General features: G+C 32.8%; 1 protein-coding gene across 1 annotated transcript; it reads left to right on the forward strand.

The window, feature by feature from the left end:
• Positions 1-591: 591 nt before the first annotated feature.
• Positions 592-4,548, forward strand: LOC106716161. The gene is made up of 5 exons (XM_045681958.1): positions 592-700; positions 1,283-1,449; positions 1,675-1,868; positions 2,243-2,459; positions 4,344-4,548. The coding sequence occupies exons 1-5, from the start codon at positions 605-607 to the stop codon at positions 4,546-4,548; spliced, it is 879 nt and encodes a 292-aa protein (XP_045537914.1). The 5' UTR covers positions 592-604.
• Positions 4,549-20,875: the final 16,327 nt, after the last annotated feature.

Below are 20,875 nucleotides of genomic sequence, written 5' to 3' on the forward strand. Positions count from 1 at the left end.
GTTCATTCCACTGTATATTTTTGGTTACCTAACCCTTATTAAACAACTGCGATTGCAACAAGGACTCGTGATCTGTTCACACCCACCTGCCGACATACCCGCTTTTATACTCGCACAATATGATTTCTGATGAAGGCCCTCCTGCCCCTTCATATCTATTCTAATATTAAATGGGAAGGTATTTAATATACCGTATATTTAAAATAGTTTTTTTTTTTTAAATTGGATTTTTTTTAATTCATATGGTGGCAAACGAATGAGCGACTACTTGAATTCATCGAAATAGCAAAGCGACCGTTGCCCATAGATATCGGCAATTGCAAATGTGTTACCTACCTCTAATCTTCGAAGGAAGGGACACATAAAAAGAAAATATTTTCTCTACCTATGAATCCTCGCCTCCGTCAAATCCACTTTCTCCTCTCATCCTTTCATTATAAGAGAAGGATGGAAGGAAAAGACGAATAAAATTATCTATTTAATTTTTCTTACGTTTAATTAAAAATACTACAAGTATGAATGATTTTTACGGTTAATTGCAATTTATAATTGATTCAATAGTTAACAATCAATAAAATACTCTATAGTTCGTAGGTGGTTTAAAATGTACATGTATTTTCAATTGAAGATTTTTATACACGTGGTGTTTGTTATTAGCTCATTGTTAATTGAATCTATTCATTCAGCAATCAGCTGTAGGGTAAATTTAAAACATTAATTTATTTCTCTCTATCTATCTCTATCTACAATAATGTATACAAAAATTTCTTATTACAGAGCTTGTATTTATGTGAATACTAACTGTCGCCCGCGACTCCGTCTGTGCGGAATTAAAAATAAACGTAATAAGTAGCCTATGTGTTCTTCCAGACTATGTTCTATATCTGACCTAAATTTCATCAAGATCTGTTGAGCCGTTTCAGAGATACCTTCAAACAAATATACATCCATCCATCCATCCATCTAAACATTGGCATTTATAATATTAGTGAGATATTAAGATTTAAGTTGCATTTTAAGTCACTTAGTTTAGATTTAGTATAAAAACTTTACTAAGGATCTGTTAATTAGACAATTTAACAATTGATTGCGGAAGTGACAATTTAAACATTAATGTAAATGTTTCAAATATCTTGACAGCTCTTAATATCGCGTGAGTTGCTGCGCAGAATACGATATAGGTTGTAACGGGGTGTAGTTGGATTCAGGGGGAGGGCACTGCGCAGTGCGCTAATGACCTTGGTCCGCAAAGATATTTGAATAGAGTTATATATTTTTGCAGGATCGCAGTGTCCATTTAAGGTTAGATGGTGGTCTCTGTTTTGAAATCCCTCCATGGCAATACTTACCAGTGGAAATGGATCATCATATAGCTAAAGTGAAGGAGGTTTGGGGCAATCTGTCATCTGTTAGAGATACGAGGAGATTTAGCTTGAGTATTACTAATAGGTATATAATTTAATTTAACATTGTTCTATCAAAAATATAGCATAAATGTAGTATTTAACGTTAGAGTAATGTTGTTTTTTTAACTTATTTAGAACTTTTTGTAATGTTCCATTATCTCCAGTGAAAATAGGGTTTTTCTCCTATAAAAACAGTCACACTTGGAAATTAGAAATCTAGTTACCCTGCAAAATATCCTGGTTATTTCATATTATTACATGTTTGCAGTAAAATAAGTCAATACGTGGATACAGTGATTGGCCCGTTTTTGGATACGTATCATAAAAATATCCAAACTTCATATCAGCAGATGACCAACAAAATACTTCGGAAGACAAAAGAAGAAATAAACGCGGCGATACGAATAAAGCACAAAGTATACGAAGACTTGATTAAAATGGCTGATCGATTGGCTGTACCAGGTAATTATCATTTATAAAAACAAACTGTCCAATGTTATCATTTAATATTAGTTGTTAGTTGAACGATAGATGGCGTGCATCGTTTTTATAGATCGCGGTATAAAGATTCGCGGAGATGGATTGACCTCACTTCACGATTTAATTAAATTTGTCTTCGCTACTACTAATACTAACTCCACCAACTCCACTGAGAAGGAGACTTTTTGAGGCTGCTTTACACAAACGAAATCACACTAAAAAAACTAGACTTTTTTAATTCAGTTTATGCATCTGTACGGAAAAACCTCTTCCCGAAACTCTAGTCAACAGATTGACAGAGAATCCTTGTGTAGTTTACTATAGCTATAACACTTTTGATACATTATTAATTTAAGCAATGTGTGATGAGGAACGTCGGTACGCGCGCACTATTGCAAGCCGTCACGTCGCTCAGATCTACAAATGTACGGAGGAGGCGAGGAACTCTATCACAAAGATGGGCAAATACGCTGAGGAAATGATAACAATCACACGGAATCATATGCAAGCAGCATTAGCTAATGCTACCAGCAAATTCGACGTTAACCAACAATATAAAAGAGAGAGTGATAAGTATGTTTTTAGTCCGAGCCCGGTGAAACTGTAAATGCCTCTTCAAGGCAAACAATGACTACTCAGTCACAAAAAAAAAGTGTTGCTAGTCCTTTATTTAGGGTTCTTAAAGTTTTTATCCCCTTGACTGATTGTGAAGACTGAGCCGTACAATCGAGGATATTAATTTCATATCAATTTTGATGAAATTTCACTCCGCACTAACAACTCAATTTGTTCGAAGACTTGTCATACCAACATAGACGCGTGTTAAATTATTATTACTGTGATGGGGACAGTTTGTTGTACGATATTCGATTCTAAATTGGAAGCTGTGGAATGGTCTGTCCTCGGCGGTATTTCCAAATCGCTACGACTTAGGGTCCTTTAAGAAGCGAGCGTATCATCATCTCAAAGGCCGGCAACACATCTGCGACTCCTCTGGTATTGCAGATGTGCGTCGTGCCATGGGCGTCGATGAACACCTTGGTGTTGTCGCTGCTCGTTTGTCCCCTTCTCTTATAAAAAAAGCAAATTTAACTCTTTGTACATACATATTAGGTCCTTACATATGAAATTGGCGTTTTACGTACTGGCCACTTTAATCACGAATTTCTCCTCTTTGGTAAGGAATTCCAAATTCAAATTTGTACAGTTATAGACTCATGTATTTGTGGTTCAATGACCGTCATTCATTTGTTTTTTTTTCTTCTGTTTTTTCTGTTTGCGTCACTCATTTTACAAAATGGAAAACTTAAAATATCGCATTATTTACGAGTACGAGTTCCGCCGTGGCACTAGTGCTGCGGAAACGACTCGAAGGGTGAATGATGTGTATGGCGGTCGTGTTGCAAAAGAAAACACAGTTCGTTTTTGGTTCCAACGTTTTCGTTCTGGAAATTTCGATCTGCAGAACAAGCCCCGTGGACGGCCTGAGACTCAAGTTGATAATGAAGAGTTAAAGGCTATTGTGGAAGCGGATTCATCGCAAACCACGTCCGAGTTAGCTGCAGGCTGCGATGTTAGTGATAAAACTGTTTTAATTCACTTGAAGCAAATTGGGAAGATTAAAAAGCTTGAAAGGTGGGTACCTCACGAATTGACTGAAGCAAACCGGCAAACGCGCGTCGACTGTTGCGTTACATTACTAAACCGGCACAATAATGAAGGTATTTTAAACCGAATCATTACCTGTGATGAAAAATGGGTTCTTTACGATAATCGGAAGCGCTCAGCGCAATGGTTGGATCCTGGCCAGCCAGCCAAATCCTGCCCCAAGCGAAAATTAACCCCAAAAAAGTTACTTGTAAGCGTTTGGTGGACTAGTGCCGGTATTGTTCATTACAGTTTTCTCAAATCTGGCCAGACTATTACGGCTGATGTCTATTGTCAGCAATTGCAAACCATGATGGAAAAGCTAGCGGCTAAACAACCTAGGCTGGTCAATCGCTCCACGCCACTGCTGCTTCACGACAACGCTAGACCACACACTGCGCAACAGACGGCTACTAAATTAGAAGAGCTTCAATTGGAAAGTCTAAGACATCCTCCGTACTCCCCGGACCTTGCTCCAACAGATTACCATTTTTTTCGTCCAAATCGCCTTCAAAGATTTTATTGATTCCCGTCCGACTGGTTTTTTTAGTAAAGGGATCAATGAACTACCTATGAGATGGCAAAAGTGCATAGAAAATAATGGTTCATACTTTGATTAATTAAATATATTATATTAAAAAATATTCGACTTTTTGTTCCTCCCATACAAAACGCCAATTTCATATGTAAGGACCTAATATTTTGGAAAATCTCGATACTATAAAATAAACTATTCATTATAGCAATTTCTATTTCTTTAGTGTGTTCTTTCTATAGTTTTCTTTTATCACAGTTACTTTATTTTTGCAGAATAAATCATAGCGTTTGTTTGAAAGAGCTGTCGAAGGCGGCGGTGTCTCTCGGGTACGAGTTGGATCTCAGTTTGACGAATGCACGTCGCTACAACGAGCAGTCCTGCGAGAGATTCACCGTTTGCTGCACCAGAGCTCGTAAAGATACTGAGGAATCTACCGCCGCGTTGAAAGATTATCTGTATCAATGTGTCTATGCTTAAATATATTCTTTTTTTACAAAGAACAAGTTTGTTGCCTAATGTTAGTTGATATGACGCTTATAAACATCTGCAAACGTGTTATCAACTTTTGAGGAATTTGTTTTTTTCTAAATACCCTTTTTTAACCAATTAGAGAAAGGAGTTTAAAAGAGATACTGTAACTAAAAAAAAAACGTTATTTTTTTAAAGTGCCTGCTTTTTTAAATCATTCTTACATTTAGGTACAAACAGTCTAAACTTAACTTACCGGTCAAACTAATGTGGCAGTTAATGTGTTGATTGTTATATATTTGTAAACTTCATAAAAGTACAATGCTGTTAATAAATTCTTTTCGTTTCTGTTCAGCAAAAGAGAAAAAAAGCATTTATTAAGTATAAGAAAGGAACTGGGCTCTGAGAAGGGCAATGTATTAAAATAGAAATGAGATTTTTCTGAATCGCTCCTTCGTTTCTGACGTCACATCGTTTATTTTTAACAAAACAGTAATATTTTGGATTTATTAATTTCGTTTTTAATATAAGAAAGATCCACGTTGTCTTCACAAATAATGTTTTTAAAAGACAGAATTGATTTTAAATCATGCTTCTTATTCTTGAGTTTAATGTTTACTACGGTCTTTTTAATTTTTTATTAAATGGTAGAGAACGACCGCCTGTATTCGCCGAAATGGCGAAGTGACCGTTGCCCATAGACATTCGCGATTGTAGATACTTTGCCTACTTTTAATCGACGATCTTACTGAAAGGTATAGATCTAGAACATAGTTTGGAAGATCACATAGGCTACTTATTACGTTTTTTTTAATTCCGCGCAGACGGAATCGCGGACGATAGATAGTATCTTCCTATATTTTAATTGTAATTGTAAAAAATAAAAAAGACAGCATTGTGTCGAAGCGGTGGTGATATAAAATAGTTGGTGAAAAGTGAGGAATGGTCTCATTTATATTCTTAATTCTTGCTAAATGCTGCGGTCAAGCGGACAAATGACACGTCGTTAGCATGTGGCGCCCCCGCGTGCCGCTTGACGGAATTGCAATTGCAACCACTCATAGACTCAATTTTATTACATGTCTTCTAGTTGATGATAAGTTGATTCTTGTTTTGACAATATTTTACGACTTTTTATATCTGAAAATCTGAGTTTTTTTTAATGTAACATACTTATTGTCGTCAGTTCATATATGTACGTTCCCAATGCTCGGAATCTACCCTAAGTTAGGGATGACTAGGTCATAGTCAACCACGCTGGTCCAGTGCGGATTGGTTGACTTCATACATATCATTGAATTTCTTCTCAGATATGTGCAGGTTGCATCACGATGTTTTCCTTCACCGTAAGAAAAAATAAATTAAACAACATTATTTATGACTGTACTTTATTCCTATTTTCTTGCAGCCAACTTAATATTGTTATTACGGCTTGGTTACAGATGGCCTGTTAAAGAGAGTAATTATTTTGCTATAGCTAAAATAATAGGCGTAATATTATAAATACTTACAGTGTAGTGTTCACTGTATCGTAAGTGTATTCATTTTATATTGTTAATAGTACAATTGTCGGTAGGAACAGATGTGACTCGAAACCCATGTGTAGTATCACATTATATTTTGTTTATAAGCAAGCCACGACTGGCATAGCATATACAAATTTAGTTGGCAAATGTGTATTAAAAATATTTTATACTAGCTGTCGCCCGCTACTCCGTCTGCTGGGCATTAAAAAAAATAATAAGTAGTCTATGTGTTCTTCTAGACTATGTTCTACATCCGTGCCAAATTTTATCAAGATCCGTTCGGCAGTTCCGGAGATACCTTCAAACAAACATCCATCCATCTAAACATTTATAATATTAGTAATATTGACTTTGGAGTGAGTAAATTTTTTGGGTGGGCCAATATTAGCTAAAATAATAAGCCATTTTGACTATTAGTTACTTTATTCTATTGAAAAAGTATTATTTAATTTAGTGGAATTTATTGAGTTGTACGAGTATACAGTTTTTTATGTTTATGTACGATAATTAAAAATAAAATAGCTAGAGGTTGTGTTGTTTTTAAAAAATAAGTGTTAAAAACCTTTTTAAATTAACATTTTATGTTAACACAGTGGAGCGAGTTTGCATTGTGAGAGTAGTTAAGTGCTTCAGGTGATTTAAATGTAAATTTATTTTACGACCACCTCACTACCGGATATCTGAAGGTGGAAAAGATACTCTTATGACTATTTTTTTATTTTTAGTATATTTTACATCGATTTTTAATTTTTAAATTATAATTTTCGTTATATATGTTAATTTAAGTTTCTGTGAATTTCTATTGTAAAAATACTTGTACAAAAACATTTTAATATCACCCTTTATTCAAAGAAATGGAGTAGCGTTAAATTATATATATATTTTACGAGTGTTTTGGGGCGTTATTACTCATGAGTAATTTGTATTCGAACAGTTTTAGATCATTGTTGTGCGGATAAAAGTAGCCACGACATCTTAGTAATTATAATAAGGTGATTCTGGTATGACACAGACAACGCATTTTCATTAATAGAGAGTTCAGTAGCCATCTCTTGCCATCATTTTTATAAATATAATAACGCTATAATAATAAAATAAATACGCTTGTAGTTAAGGCATACGCGGTAAATTATTTTGCTATTCAATTTTGTCATTATATGTAAAATGACGGTTTAAGATTTTTTACATAGTACAGCGTTATTCTGAGTGTGTAATATGGAATAAAAGTTTGAATTCGGGCCGACGCCTACTATATGAGGTTTTGGCGCTTGTATTTTAAACAAACAATCTGTTTTGTGGTTCCTAGTTCTAAAGTTTTAATATAAGTGACATTAAACTAAATTTCTCTATTGTGGGGTATATATTTATGTTTTATTATATTAATAAAAAGTTTAAAACTCTTAATTTACGTGTTTCAGCATAATTAACTTTGGCAACACTCATAAATCTGTCCGGTTTTATATTTATTACATGTAAAATAAACGGTAATGTATTCAAAGTTATTGAACACAATGCCAAATAATTTTAGTGTTGTCATATTAATAATCGGTTTGTAAACCTATCTACTATATAACATTTTAGAACCTTCGATAAATAATGAAGTATGCTTCTTACACAAGGCAATCTTCGAAACTTAAAATCTTAGTAAATCTTCGAAAAGGTAGATAACGCATCTGCATTTGCGGATGTCTATAGGCAACGGTCGCCTCGTTTATTCGGCAAATTCAGCTGGCCGTTTGTTCGTTTGCCACCTTTAGATATAAAAAAAACTAATATGCGTTGCGCGCAACGTACACACAACGTTGAATCGTCGATGCAAGTCGTCTATTCGGTCGATACAGGCGTAGCGACTATGTAGGCCTAGACTATGGGCGGACCCAATCTATACAGCTGTTACATGACAGCTATTTTTCTCACGAAGATCTTGACAAACAGGTTGCGAGCGACCGCTTTTAGCGACTTTAGAACAAATTGTCTGCGACGCGTACGACAGTACGTATCGATAGCGACTAAAATCGCCTTGTTTCGAAGATTTATGTTACCCTGTGTACTAAGGGCCTTATGGTTTATTTATAAAAATTAACCATAAAGTTCCACTCCCTAAATAATTATATTATATTTTTATTTCTTTATATCAAACACTGTAGATGCTTTAAAAAATTGAATTTTTATTTTTATAATACAAATATTGGTCGTAGTATACAATTTTGTGCGAAAGGAATCAGTAGTATGAGCATTGCATCCTTCATATATAATACGTTGAACCGTCCCAGAGCTTTAAGCTCAAGTAATCTGATTATACGTGCATGTGCGAGCTTAGACTGCTCACAATACTATTCAAATCGTTTTTGAATTTAAACTTACCAAGAATTTTATACATAAATGCATCTATATCTTTAAAATTGTTTTTTTTTTAATTTTGTTGAAGAAAATTACAGCTTATACGAGTACGTAGCCTTAACTAGTGGGTGTAGAAAGTTTGTACCAAGATTCATGTCTTACAAGCCCTCATCAAAATGCGCATTATATAAGCGTACATGCATTTCGTACGCGTCACTGCGAAGATCAAAATTGTTGGTGTAACAGGGCGTAAAGGTATGCGGGGGGAGGGCATTGCGCAGGGCGCCGATGACCTTGAGCAGCTATTTTAATATAATTATATCCTGTTAGTCGGGCAATAACGAAAGTAAATATTTAAGAGGATGGTACTATTGTTGTGTCCTTCCTTCCTCAAATCCGCATCCCATCTTTTCCTTATAAGAAAAAAGTAGGAAGAAAAATGGGACTCAAATTAGGACTCCGGCACTCAATATCCTTTACTAATGAACTCTAACATATTTCTGGTCGAGTCCAAACTATTTCGGTAATTAGGAATGACTCTGAGTAGTACAAGATTGTTGTGAGCTACTTAAACGTACTACGTTAAAGCGGCTGATCTGAAACCGAGCGAGCGCGTGGACAAAGGGGATAAGTTCCAAACTTCTACAAATTGCTAATAGCGTTAATAGTTCCCGTTGAGAAGCTCAAAACTTTATTTATAGTCAATTATATTGATGGAATTCGAAAACTTTTGATTTTGAAGCGACGCATTTTAAAGCCAGCTGAAGACGTTTCGGTATATCTGTTTTAACTGAATTAAATTCAACGGTAAAATACTTATAAAAATTAAATAATAATAATATAATAGTAGTTTATTTATTCATTTATATATAGGCGGAGACAGAATTAATATAAAAGGATAATAATAATAATTTATGAAGGTATGTAATTAACAAGAAATCAAATACAGTGAATTAATATCTGCCGTTTGATCATAACTGCTTTTGAGCGGTACAAACAAGATTCTTATCACAAAGCTGAGAGCTGTCTTATGCACTCAACGCGAAGAAGAAAGACGAGATCATCTGTAGAACTGGAATATGCTTTGGTTTATATAAATTCATCTACAGCAACATAAAAAAAAAACATTTTTTTTCTAAGTTGAGTATTCACATTCAAAAGTAATAAATTAAATTTTAACACGTTTCTAAATAGACTGGTTTTATTAAAATTTAGTTGTTTAAACCACTATTAGATAAACAATCCAATGTTAGAACTAAACATGTCAGAGAAGGTTTGTACCAAAAAATATGAATAGTTATATAAAAAAATTTTACTTTCAGCACGTACTGTGTCATGACTTAAATGATTTAGACATGCCAATTTCAGTTGGTATTTCATAAAATTTAAAGCAAGGATAAAATGTAATTTTTAACACAGAACAATCGCATTTTCCTATGAAATTCTCTAGAGTTTCTTAGCGAAATCTATTAACAAAACCATAACTGTACGCTCCATTATTATTTAATTAAAATCATTTCAAGAGAACGTTTTAAGAATTTCAGATGAAAACAAGTTGTAACAGTATGACTGTGTCGCATGCAACAAGCCCAGCCTTCGTAATTAAGGCCGCTTCGTTGCACTGAGATTAAAGCCTAACGAGCTATGTACATGTTAGAGCAAGATTAACAAAAATATTATACTAAGTTACTTCACGTTAGTTACAAAACGTATATTATAGAGCTACTGCATCGATCACGCTGTGTGAATAAGATGACATTTCAACCAGTAATCACTGGTCACGTTTAAGCTTATAATTTGTAGGATAATAAACTGTTGAAAATAATCCCGACGTTAAATATAGCGCAAATGTATTCCCTTTGTTTCAGTATATCAACATACCTGTGTTACAATGTTATTTTTAAAGCATGCAAATAAAAGTTTTGCATTCCAGTCACGCGCCGGATCCGACGTAACGACACGTGGATAAAGTGGACGCCCTCGACTCTTTTATGAGGCGACGTTGCTATTTTTTTTTGTAACGTGAAATAGGCAAATGTTATACAAACCGTGTTAGCGTGACGTTATTGTAATACGAATGAATGTAGCAAGCTTTCGACCTCGACCTCAGCAGAATAAGCTTGTTAACATTAAGCTTTTAAGCTCCGCCCGACCTAACTAGATAAGTGGCTTCGTTGACGTTGCGTAGCTTTTGCAATGCTAACCGGGAAGTAAATTTTTAAAACTATAATACTAGTTCAAGGTTAGTCAGAGAATAGGAATTTATAGAGCAAAGATATAGAATGGTTTATCAGAGCTACGGCAAATGGAATTTAGTAATCTCTACATTTTTTTTGGGCTTACGTGCCTCTTATTTTTTTTTAATTACTGATACTATGTATCCTTAATTCGTATCAACACTGTCGATTCATTTGTCTGCTGCGTTAACATGATTATGCAATATGAGCTTTTAATTTTCGTGTTTACGCATAATTAACTCGAGCAATGCTCGTAAATCTGTTCGTTTTGTTATTTATTTGTGTTAATGTTTGCGAAATGCGGCCGTTTGTGTGTACTATATTCGCATACGAATTAACAAAATAATTTAAATTATTTTCAATTCAAATGCTAATATAATGTTCACCAAAATATATTAAATACTAGCTGTTGCCCGCGACTCCGTCTGCGCGGAATTAAAAAAAAACTAAATAAGTATGTGTTCTTCCAGACCTCGTTCGGGGAAGTGGATTTGACGGAGGTGGGGAAGATGGATAGGAAGAGAAAATATTCTCTTTCTGTGTGTTCCATCCGCCGTCGATTAGATGTAGGCAACGCATCTAAAATTGATTATGTCTATGGGTAGGGCGAATTAAGGTAGGCTCTCGGTGTTTTGCCACCCTATGAAACAAAAAAAAGCTCATGTGTAAATGTCAAAAATGTCACAGCAGTCGAAATGAGATGGACCATCCATACTAATTACGTTATACTTGATTCTTTTTTCAAATATCAAAGTAATATTCCAATTAAAAAATGAACATGAAATGCACGGGGTTTTCCATCAAATTAGAGTTGAAGTGTTCGGGCAGCGTGGAGTGGTGGGTGGCATTTGGTGCATTGGCACACGTAACGAGCAGACTTGTTACTAATGGAAGCAACATCGGTCGCTACGTTATATTTTTACTATTAAACTTAACTATATTTAGATATACAACATGTTTGTAAATGTTAAATGATTTAGAATATTGACAGAATATAGTAAAATCAAACTTCGTTACCTTAAAGCAATAAAATTGTCAATATATTACATGTATTTTTTTTTTAGAACAAAGTGTACTTTATAAAAAAAATATTAAATAAGTTGACTATAGGATCAATAAAGAACTATATATTTAAATCTATATATATATAAAAGAAAGTCGTGTTAGTTACACTATTTATAACTCAAGAACGGCTGAATCGATTTGACTGAAAATTGGTGGACAGGTAGCTTAGAACCAGGAAACGGACATAGGATAATTTTTTCCCCGTTTTCTATTTTTTATTCCGCGCGGACGGGTCGCGGGTAAAAGCTAGTTAAAGTTAAATTCATGCATTTATCAATAGTTTATGATAATAATCTAACTTCACACAGAAGTAAATAAAACGAATCAAATAAGGCAATAGAATTACTGTGGCCTTATACCAACCCGTTCTTTCTATCGTATACAGTTTGATATTTGAAAGCTTTATCATGTGATTTTATATCAACTTGATTGGTATTCATTGAAAATCACATGTTGAGAATTATACAACACACTTTAGTTATAACACACGCTCGACGCATACCACATCTATCAACTATGTACTAATAGTAATAGTATAACGATAAGTAAATAACGCATAGATATAGCATCCTGCTATCACTAACATTAATAAAATTGTATATAAGGTACATAAGGTGATAATCACCTTATGTATGCTCGAAAAATTTAGAAAGGTTTAGCTATTTAAATAAAATGAATTTAGGTATGTGCAAAATTATGACGTCATTCGTTACTAATGAGGAAATCTTACTTTTACTAATACTATAAATGCGAAAGTTTAGATGGATGGATGAAACGGCTCAAGAAACTTAATGAAATTTGGCAAATATGTAGAACATAGTGTGGAACACATAGGCTACTTAGTAAGTTTTTTTTAATTGCACGCGGACAGTCTTAAATAAATATTCGAAGCTCTTTTGTTGTTGATAATAAATGTTGGATAAGAGTTTTTCTCACATTGCCAAAGTAAATAAAACTGTTTGCGATTATCAGATGTTTCAAAAGTTGATAATAAATTAGGTAAACTAGTATGCGAGTTTGGCAGGAATAAAACTATTCGATGCCAAACTTTTACGAAAGGTTGAAATGTGCACATTTATGATTTTACGAGTAAGTGCCTATAGGAATTATGCAGAGCGTATGTTTACAGTCGAGTACAGAAAGTTGAGATCAGCACACATATCAGAATGTAGCAGATGTTGTAACAATTTGCCCACGTGTTCTGGCGATGTTCCAGCACAGGTTACAGCTGAATAACTACAATAAATCTCTTTATCTCATGTAAACAGATTTAAACTGTACGTTCCAAACTTGAAGCTCATATATGTTGTGCTTTTAAACGAATAAATTTAAATTGAATGTACACCTAAGTCTGTTTTTACACGGTAGATTGGTTCCAGAAGAAGCCGTGTAAAAAAAAACCGTGTAAAAAAAGACATTGATCTTATACAAAAATGGGTGATTTGTTCCTAATCTCTAAAACCTATTAAAATTAGTGAAAAACAAGAATTTTTAAGAACAAGAATTCATGTTTATTTTATTAAATCAAATATAAATACAAAATATTTTTTGGCTTACCTTTTATCTTAATGCGTTAAAATTAAATTTAATGGAAAATCAAATTTGCCTGCAAAAAATTTCTTTACCAAACACGTCTTATTGCATTGACAGTTCACAAAATATTAACACGTTTCAATTGCTCTGACCAGTAAATTTTATTGTATGCACATAAAGGGAATTCCCCTAAATTAGTGCCATTCACATTTGCTTTGACCAGTAAAAATTGTTTGTACGCGCTAAAGGGGAATTCACTTAAATCTTTAAGCTAGTGTCCGCAATCTATCGATACTATCGATGGTTTCAGACTTTTTTCTCTCATAAATACTTTTTTGTGATATGAACATACTTCGCAAAAATTAAATTTGACAAAAAAAATTTAAGTACATAAAATTTCAAATCGTGCTAAATGGAATAAAATCGTGTAAAAAAATTAAAAATATTCAATTTTCAAACCGTGTTATATCAAAACCGTGTACAAAAAGACCGTGTAAAAACAGACTTAGGTGTATATGATAATAGTTTATTAATAAAAATTAATGTTAATTTTCTATTAAGTTAAGAGCATCGATGGCATAGTTGCTAAATTTTGACCGGACCCAACTCTATACGTTCAGGTTCTATGTCCGAAATGTACGAATGTGGTTTTGAATTCTTGAATTTCATATATAAATTTATAGGACGTTCTTACGATGAAGGAAATCATCTTGATTCAACCTGCACATTTCTGCGAAGAAATTCTCTAGCTTAGTAACTTGGGTAGACTCCGAGTCTCTCTGGGAAAATATTTGTAGAAAAAAAAAACTGTTAATTTCTACATGTAACATATATTTTAAGTGTAATAAATATATAATTATCCTAGAATTATATAAAAGAAAATAACGATAGCTGTTACTGGCTGTTTACTCGTATAAAAAAAAAATATTAATTATCTCCTGTATTTTCACTACCGAAATAATTGCATAAAAATATATTGTTCTTTTTTCAAATTTTCTTTGATATGTTGATAAAAAAAGAAAATATTAAATCGTGTTATTTCACACAACATTTATAAATATTTTCTTATTTCTACAAATATGTAGTACTGTGGTTTCATCTTGAGCTATTCTATTTGAAAGGTATTTTAATTGAGGTTCTGAGCAATTCCGTTTCATTTTACAAGATACGGTGAATCACATTTTAAACATTGAATTGCAAATTTTATTTGATCCCGCATCCCCTTTGATTCTTCGGTGAATTTGGATGAACTTAGTTTGTTAACAATTTGAATTCGATAAACTTTTGTTAAGAAAAATTTGTCACAATCTTCACCAATATTCAGTACTCAACTACAGTTCGCTAAGTGACTCGAGTTAACTTAGTTTATACTTTTAAGTTAAATCTTTTCCAAGTCTCTATTCTCATTGTTACAATTTAAAGTAAAATAATGTTAGAAATCTTTTCATTATTGAACAATATTAGTTTTCGGATTTACTTGGACCATTTAAAGCGAATACTTTTTTATTAATATACCAACTGTCGCCCGCGATTACGTCCGCGCGGATTTAAGAAAAAAACATAATAAGTAGCCTATGTGTTCTTCCAGATTATGTTCTACATTTATGCCTTATTTCACATCACCAACATCCATCCATCCATTTAAACTTTCGCATTTATAATACTAGTATGATTATAGTTACAATATTAATTCTATGGTCGAAGAATATTTAAAAGTCAATCAATGTTATTAGGGTTCGTGTCTTATCGCAGTTGCTGCAACAATGCAGAAACATTGTCGTCTGTTACGACAGCGACGTTGTTGATGTCATTTGTTATCTAGTTTTATTCATAAAAGGTAAGTCGTGTTAGTTACACTATTTATAACTCAAGAACGGCTGAATCGATTTGACTGAAAATTGGTGGGCAGGTAGCTTAGAACCAGGAAACGGACATAGGATAATTTTTACCCCGTTTTCTATTTTTTATTTCGCGCGGACGGAGTCGCGGGTAAAAGCTAGTATAATACAAGCAATGGGCAAATATTATAAGTATACAATATATAGTTATATATACTTTACATAATATAAATCCTAGATAATGTTATATATTTATTATCACAGGACACCTAAGATAAATCTAGAAACACGTAGGAGCGGAACGTGTGAATATTTTATTTAATTTCGCGAACTGCAATTTAGCACCGAAGGTAGGTTTCACATTTTTCTTGCATACAAAATGAATTTCCTCAGCACGTTGCTGATAAAATAGACTAAGGACGTGATTGAAATACAAAAGTAACGCTCCGGTGAACAGATCGACTTGATTTACACGTTCATTCGCCGCTCGGTTTATAGCGCGTTTATGATCTTTGAAACTGGCTGAGTCAAATCGAATCGAAATATATATACGAGTACTTTAATTTATATATACAACGATCTACTTTTTTATGATGTGATAAGTAAGCACCTGGTTTTTAAATAGCGAATTGACCGCTTCCCATGTTTACAATAAGATAAAAGTTTGCAGATGCGTCATCTACCATTAACGGACAATCTGAATTTCTTAATTCAGCTCTCGTCATCTCGTAATCGTTGTTCAAGTGTTTTTTTTACTAATAGCTCTAATTAATTTTTTGTTAATAATAAATCATAACTTATTCGATATAAAAATCTTTTCAAAAATAAATTAACCATCAATTGTTTTTTTCTGGTAAAAACCAAATACGATAAAAAATAAGAAATGTTTTTTGTGTTGAATAATTTTCGGATACCTTTTTAGAATAACATGAAAATTGGTGCCGTTTCCGCGGTGGTCACGTGATGCATCCCATACGTGTTCGGAAAACAAAACATTAGGCAAATACCTTTTATGAATAAAATATTCTGTGGCGAAGCCATAATGTGATCGTGAAATGGGTCGCTTAAACACCTACCCTGCATTAGAAGAAAGTAATATTAAACATGTTATTCTTACCTATGTTGAGTAGAATATTCAATTAATTTAATCTCATTTGTTAAGTGAAGAAGGTTATTTTCCTATAGGTTATGTTTTGTCAATTGTTTCTCCTTGGAAATATATTATTCGTGCAAATTATATACTAAAAATTTACCAAAAACGACCTAACCTGAAAATAACTAAATATAGTTTTTATCTCTACATATATACCATTTAATTACATGACCTAAAGTGTAATTATTCGAGTGACTTTTACGTTAGGGAATCGTCTATTTTCTCTTTACATTAAATTTTAGTAAGTTATATTCAAGGTAATATAAAGTAACTATAAATCATATGTCTTACTTAAAGTTAATTACTGTACTTCTGAGATTGTACACGTGTTTTAAAGCACCGAAACCTAGTAATTTGTCACTGGTTTACTAGAGAACTGTATTTATAATAAATGAATTTCAAAGCGCTACAAGTCTTAATTACACCGCCCATACCCTTGAGATGATGAAGCCCTAGTGTCAATGTCTTAGCACTTACACAACTTTACACGAAGACAGCGTAGCAATGATGCTACAGTTTTTGTAGAACTGCTACGGGAAGTGCAATGAAAAGTGTAGCACTCTTAATATTGAAACCAGTCAAAGGCTACCAAAAATGCCTTTACGTAGCATCCTTTGTTGAATCGTAGTTAATTAGCAACTTTCGCTTTATGCTATCGATACAGTACAATGTTTTATGAAGTGCAATTGAAAGCGTAGATGTGTTCTTGTTCTAGCTTTGTTAAATCACATAGCATCGGATTGGATAACGTAGTATAACTTGCTGTGAACAAAATTGTAATGTTAAATAATTTGTGAATTACGAGCAGCATATCTACGCTACTCTCATGATGTTATTTTGAAAATGTATTTTTTTATATACTGTGAACATATTTCTGGGAAATTACAAGTGTAAATTTTATTTTATTCATCAGTTTAATTAATTAATTAAGAAACGGCTTAACTCACGTTTGATCGTCCGGTGACGGCACCGACTAGTTTCGAACCCATCGGGGGTCCATCTTCAGGGCGAGTGTTTAATCCGAAGACTTCGCGGTCGCGTCGCGTCTCGCGCGTCAGTGTCAGTCTCGGACGATCAAACGTGAGTTAAGCCGTTTCTTAATTAATTAATTATGATGTCTCACGAAAGTTTAAACAATTTAATTTTCATCAGTTTAATAAATATTTATCAATTTTTAAATTCGAGAGAGAATATTCCTACGAAGTATTCTAATCGTCTTGTTATTTGGTTCGGTATTATTAAATTGAGATCAAAGAGTGATAGTGTTTTGTTTTGCCCTGAGACAATTTTTTGTTATTGACTACTTTGATATTTTATCTCAAAGTATTATATAAAATAGAATATAAATAGATAAATAGATATTAAATAACTGGCTGTAAACATTTTCATAAGCTACATGGTTTTGATTTCATGTAATACAAATTGAAAATATTTTATTTTGACAATATTAACAAATATATATGTATAAATAAATACTTCTATAGTGTCTTGTTTGAATTATAAAGCGCATTGTGAATATTATTACTTGTGTTATTGAAGTCATGTGAATTGGCTGATAGATGGCGCTGGAACGACAGTTTTAAGAGAATTTTTGTTTTTTAAAAAATAACAGAATACGTCAGCAGAATATATATCGCTTATAGCAGACACTATAATGTTCATGATATACGTCAATAATCGCATGTTTAAACTATCGTTGCCTTTTAACATTATAAAAATAAAAACATTGTATTTATTTAAAGTAGAAGCCAACCACTGTGTCATCCCAAGATGGCTGACGTTAGTGCTGAAGCGTTGAATATGCTTACTAACATTTAAGTCGCCTGGTTGGTTCAGAGGTTGAGATAAAAGCTCGGTTTAAGCTTAAGAGATTCTCTCAATGCTCAACTTTATACCTGACTCAACAGTTTGTACTTCGTCGGAGCGTAGTCTACTTTGCGTTGAGTTTTGCGACATATTTTACTAATTAAAAATAAAATTTTAAATACCAAAATACAGATAAATAAAACAAAGTTATTTATAAAATGGTTAGTCATCAGTGTTCCAAAAAACTGTTATGTTTACACTATATTCGTTAAGTTATTCATTTAATTTGTTTCAAAATTAACCTAACTGAAATTTCACAGTTGTGACTCTTGCATCAAAACATATTGTATTATACTGTGTTATTGTACACGTTTTTGTCATTGAAATTTAGCATTGTTAAGTTACAAAGGAAAAATAAAATACTTTGCATTAATAACGCTTTATGCTACAATAATGTTTTATTTAATAATTAAATGTTATAGTTTGAACATATAAAACACTTATCATGTATACATAATTATTGTTTATGTATTTTCCTCAAGAAAATATACATAACGTTGTGTTGTGATATCACATAATGACTAGTAAGCAGTAACGCTTCCTCATTAATAACAGGAAGTCACCTTACGTTGTTACCGGCTACACAGAGGAAGCCCAGATTCAAGTGACATAGTATAATTTACACGTAACATAGTTTAATGAAGCCTTGTTTCATACCATGTACTTTTAAAATAAGTAATAAAATAAGTTCGAGAGAAAGAACTTGGTTAAATGACCGCAAACAATATTGTACAAGTAATTATAAGTGAATTATTGTATTTGAAGACTTCAATAAGTCCGAAATAGGTTATATTTGCTATTAAAAAAAGAAAAAAAAATCATGTTTTCGATGTATTAAATTTTAGTAATACACACTTGAAAATATATGAATCGTATTTCTGTTAAATTCATAGGTAAATGTTTTTGTTATTGTCAAAATAGCTTACAGAATACGTCTCCACTGAGGGGCTCGGAGTATACCCTAATTAAGGGGTGACTAGACCATAGCCAACCAGGCTTTCCCAATAGGTGTTGTTGACTCAACACATATCTTTAAATTTTTTCGCAGATATGTGCAGGTTGTATTTTCCTTCACTGTAAGAACGTTGGCTATATGTTCATATGTAGATCAAAAAACAACAAACACATTGGTACATGGTGGGATTCGAACCCAGGATACATTGTAACTGTATGTGATTAATGATTACAGATAATAAGATATTCCTGGCATGTCCCCTCGTTATAATTCCGATTGCAAATTATACAATCACACGCATTGCAAAAGCGCTAACGAATAAATGGTTAATTTTGTATCGAAAATTGTCCGATGCTGTTGACTGCTTGTTGACATGCAGAAAACCCAACATCGACATTGATTGACAAATTTTGTGATCAAAATATCTAATCATTTGATACGCTGAATGATGTTTGAGCATTGGTTTAGTTGTTAGGTATATTGTTGGTTTTCTATCATCAATAAAATGTACACCGTTTGTGATACAAAATATATAACTATCAACAGACGCGACAATAAGAACTAAACCGTGAAACAAATATTGTTGCTAGTAGATGCTAAGATAGTAAGTCGTGGAATACGGTTTAGGTTAAGTTCCTCTCCTTTCTTTCTATTAACAGTTAACATTAGTAATTCCTTTGTATTTGTTTTAATTTTAAATGACATCTACATATTCTTAATCCGTATTCTTTTTTGTATATATTCATTATTCAATTAGTTATTTTTACATAACTTTTTTCTATTTACATAATTTCCTTTTTTCTATATTTTTTATTTTTATTTACAAAATCTTATGTATTATTTGTTTCAAAATGAGATCGTATAATATAACATCAGCTGAATTCTTTATTCCTTCAAGCAAAATTCGTTAATACAAAATTAATATTAAATGAACTAAATTGCCTATGAACTAAGTTTAAGTTTCTAAATCCAAAATCTCCGTTTAAAACATATTGTTATCTTTACGTTGTCACTGATAATGACCGAGATGTCGATATGTTTTAAAACGAAATTTTGGACTCAGAAACCTACGGCAAATGAAACAGATGAAAGCGGTAGAGTCTCATTGCCTACGCAGTTTAATGAAGTCTGCAGTGTTTGCAGTGCTCAATGTAGCTTCATTTAATTTTATTTTTCGCTTATAATGATTTATTTTATTTATTTGTTATTATTAATAGCTAATTCTTACTTAATATTATAAATGCGAAAGTTTGGATGGATGTTTAAAGGAAATTTGCCATAGATGTAGAACATAGTCTGGACGAACACATAGGACGATAAGTTTTTTTTTAATTGCGCGCGGACGGAGTCGCAGGCGGCAGTTAGTGTTGCTATAAATTTAAAAATAAATTTGAGGGACTTGTTATGGAAAACATCTCTTATTATTTTGACTGATTTTTGTTCTCAACGATCTGGTTAAAATATGCTTTTGCTAATTTGTAATTAAAGTTAGGTAAATAAATTTAATTTATTAAAAAGTATTAATATAAATTTAATCTTTTTTTATTATACAGCAGTACCGAAACGTAAACTGTCCACTAACTCACTGAACCTTGAAGTTGATAAGAAATCAAGAAGTGGAGCAAGTTAAAGGTATTACGGCAATTTGCAATTCAGCAGCCTTCGATCGGAGGCTATTTTTGTACATTATGTAAGACTAGCTGTCGCCCGGGACTCCGTTCGCGTGGTATTAAAAAAACCGTAATAAGTATGCTATGTGCCTTTCCAGACTATTTTCTATCCGTATCCGTATCCTATATCTATTTTTATCCGTTGAGCCGTTT

This window comes from Papilio machaon, chromosome 17 (genome assembly GCF_912999745.1).
Source record: "Papilio machaon chromosome 17, ilPapMach1.1, whole genome shotgun sequence".
NCBI classification, from domain to species: Eukaryota; Metazoa; Arthropoda; class Insecta; order Lepidoptera; family Papilionidae; genus Papilio; species Papilio machaon.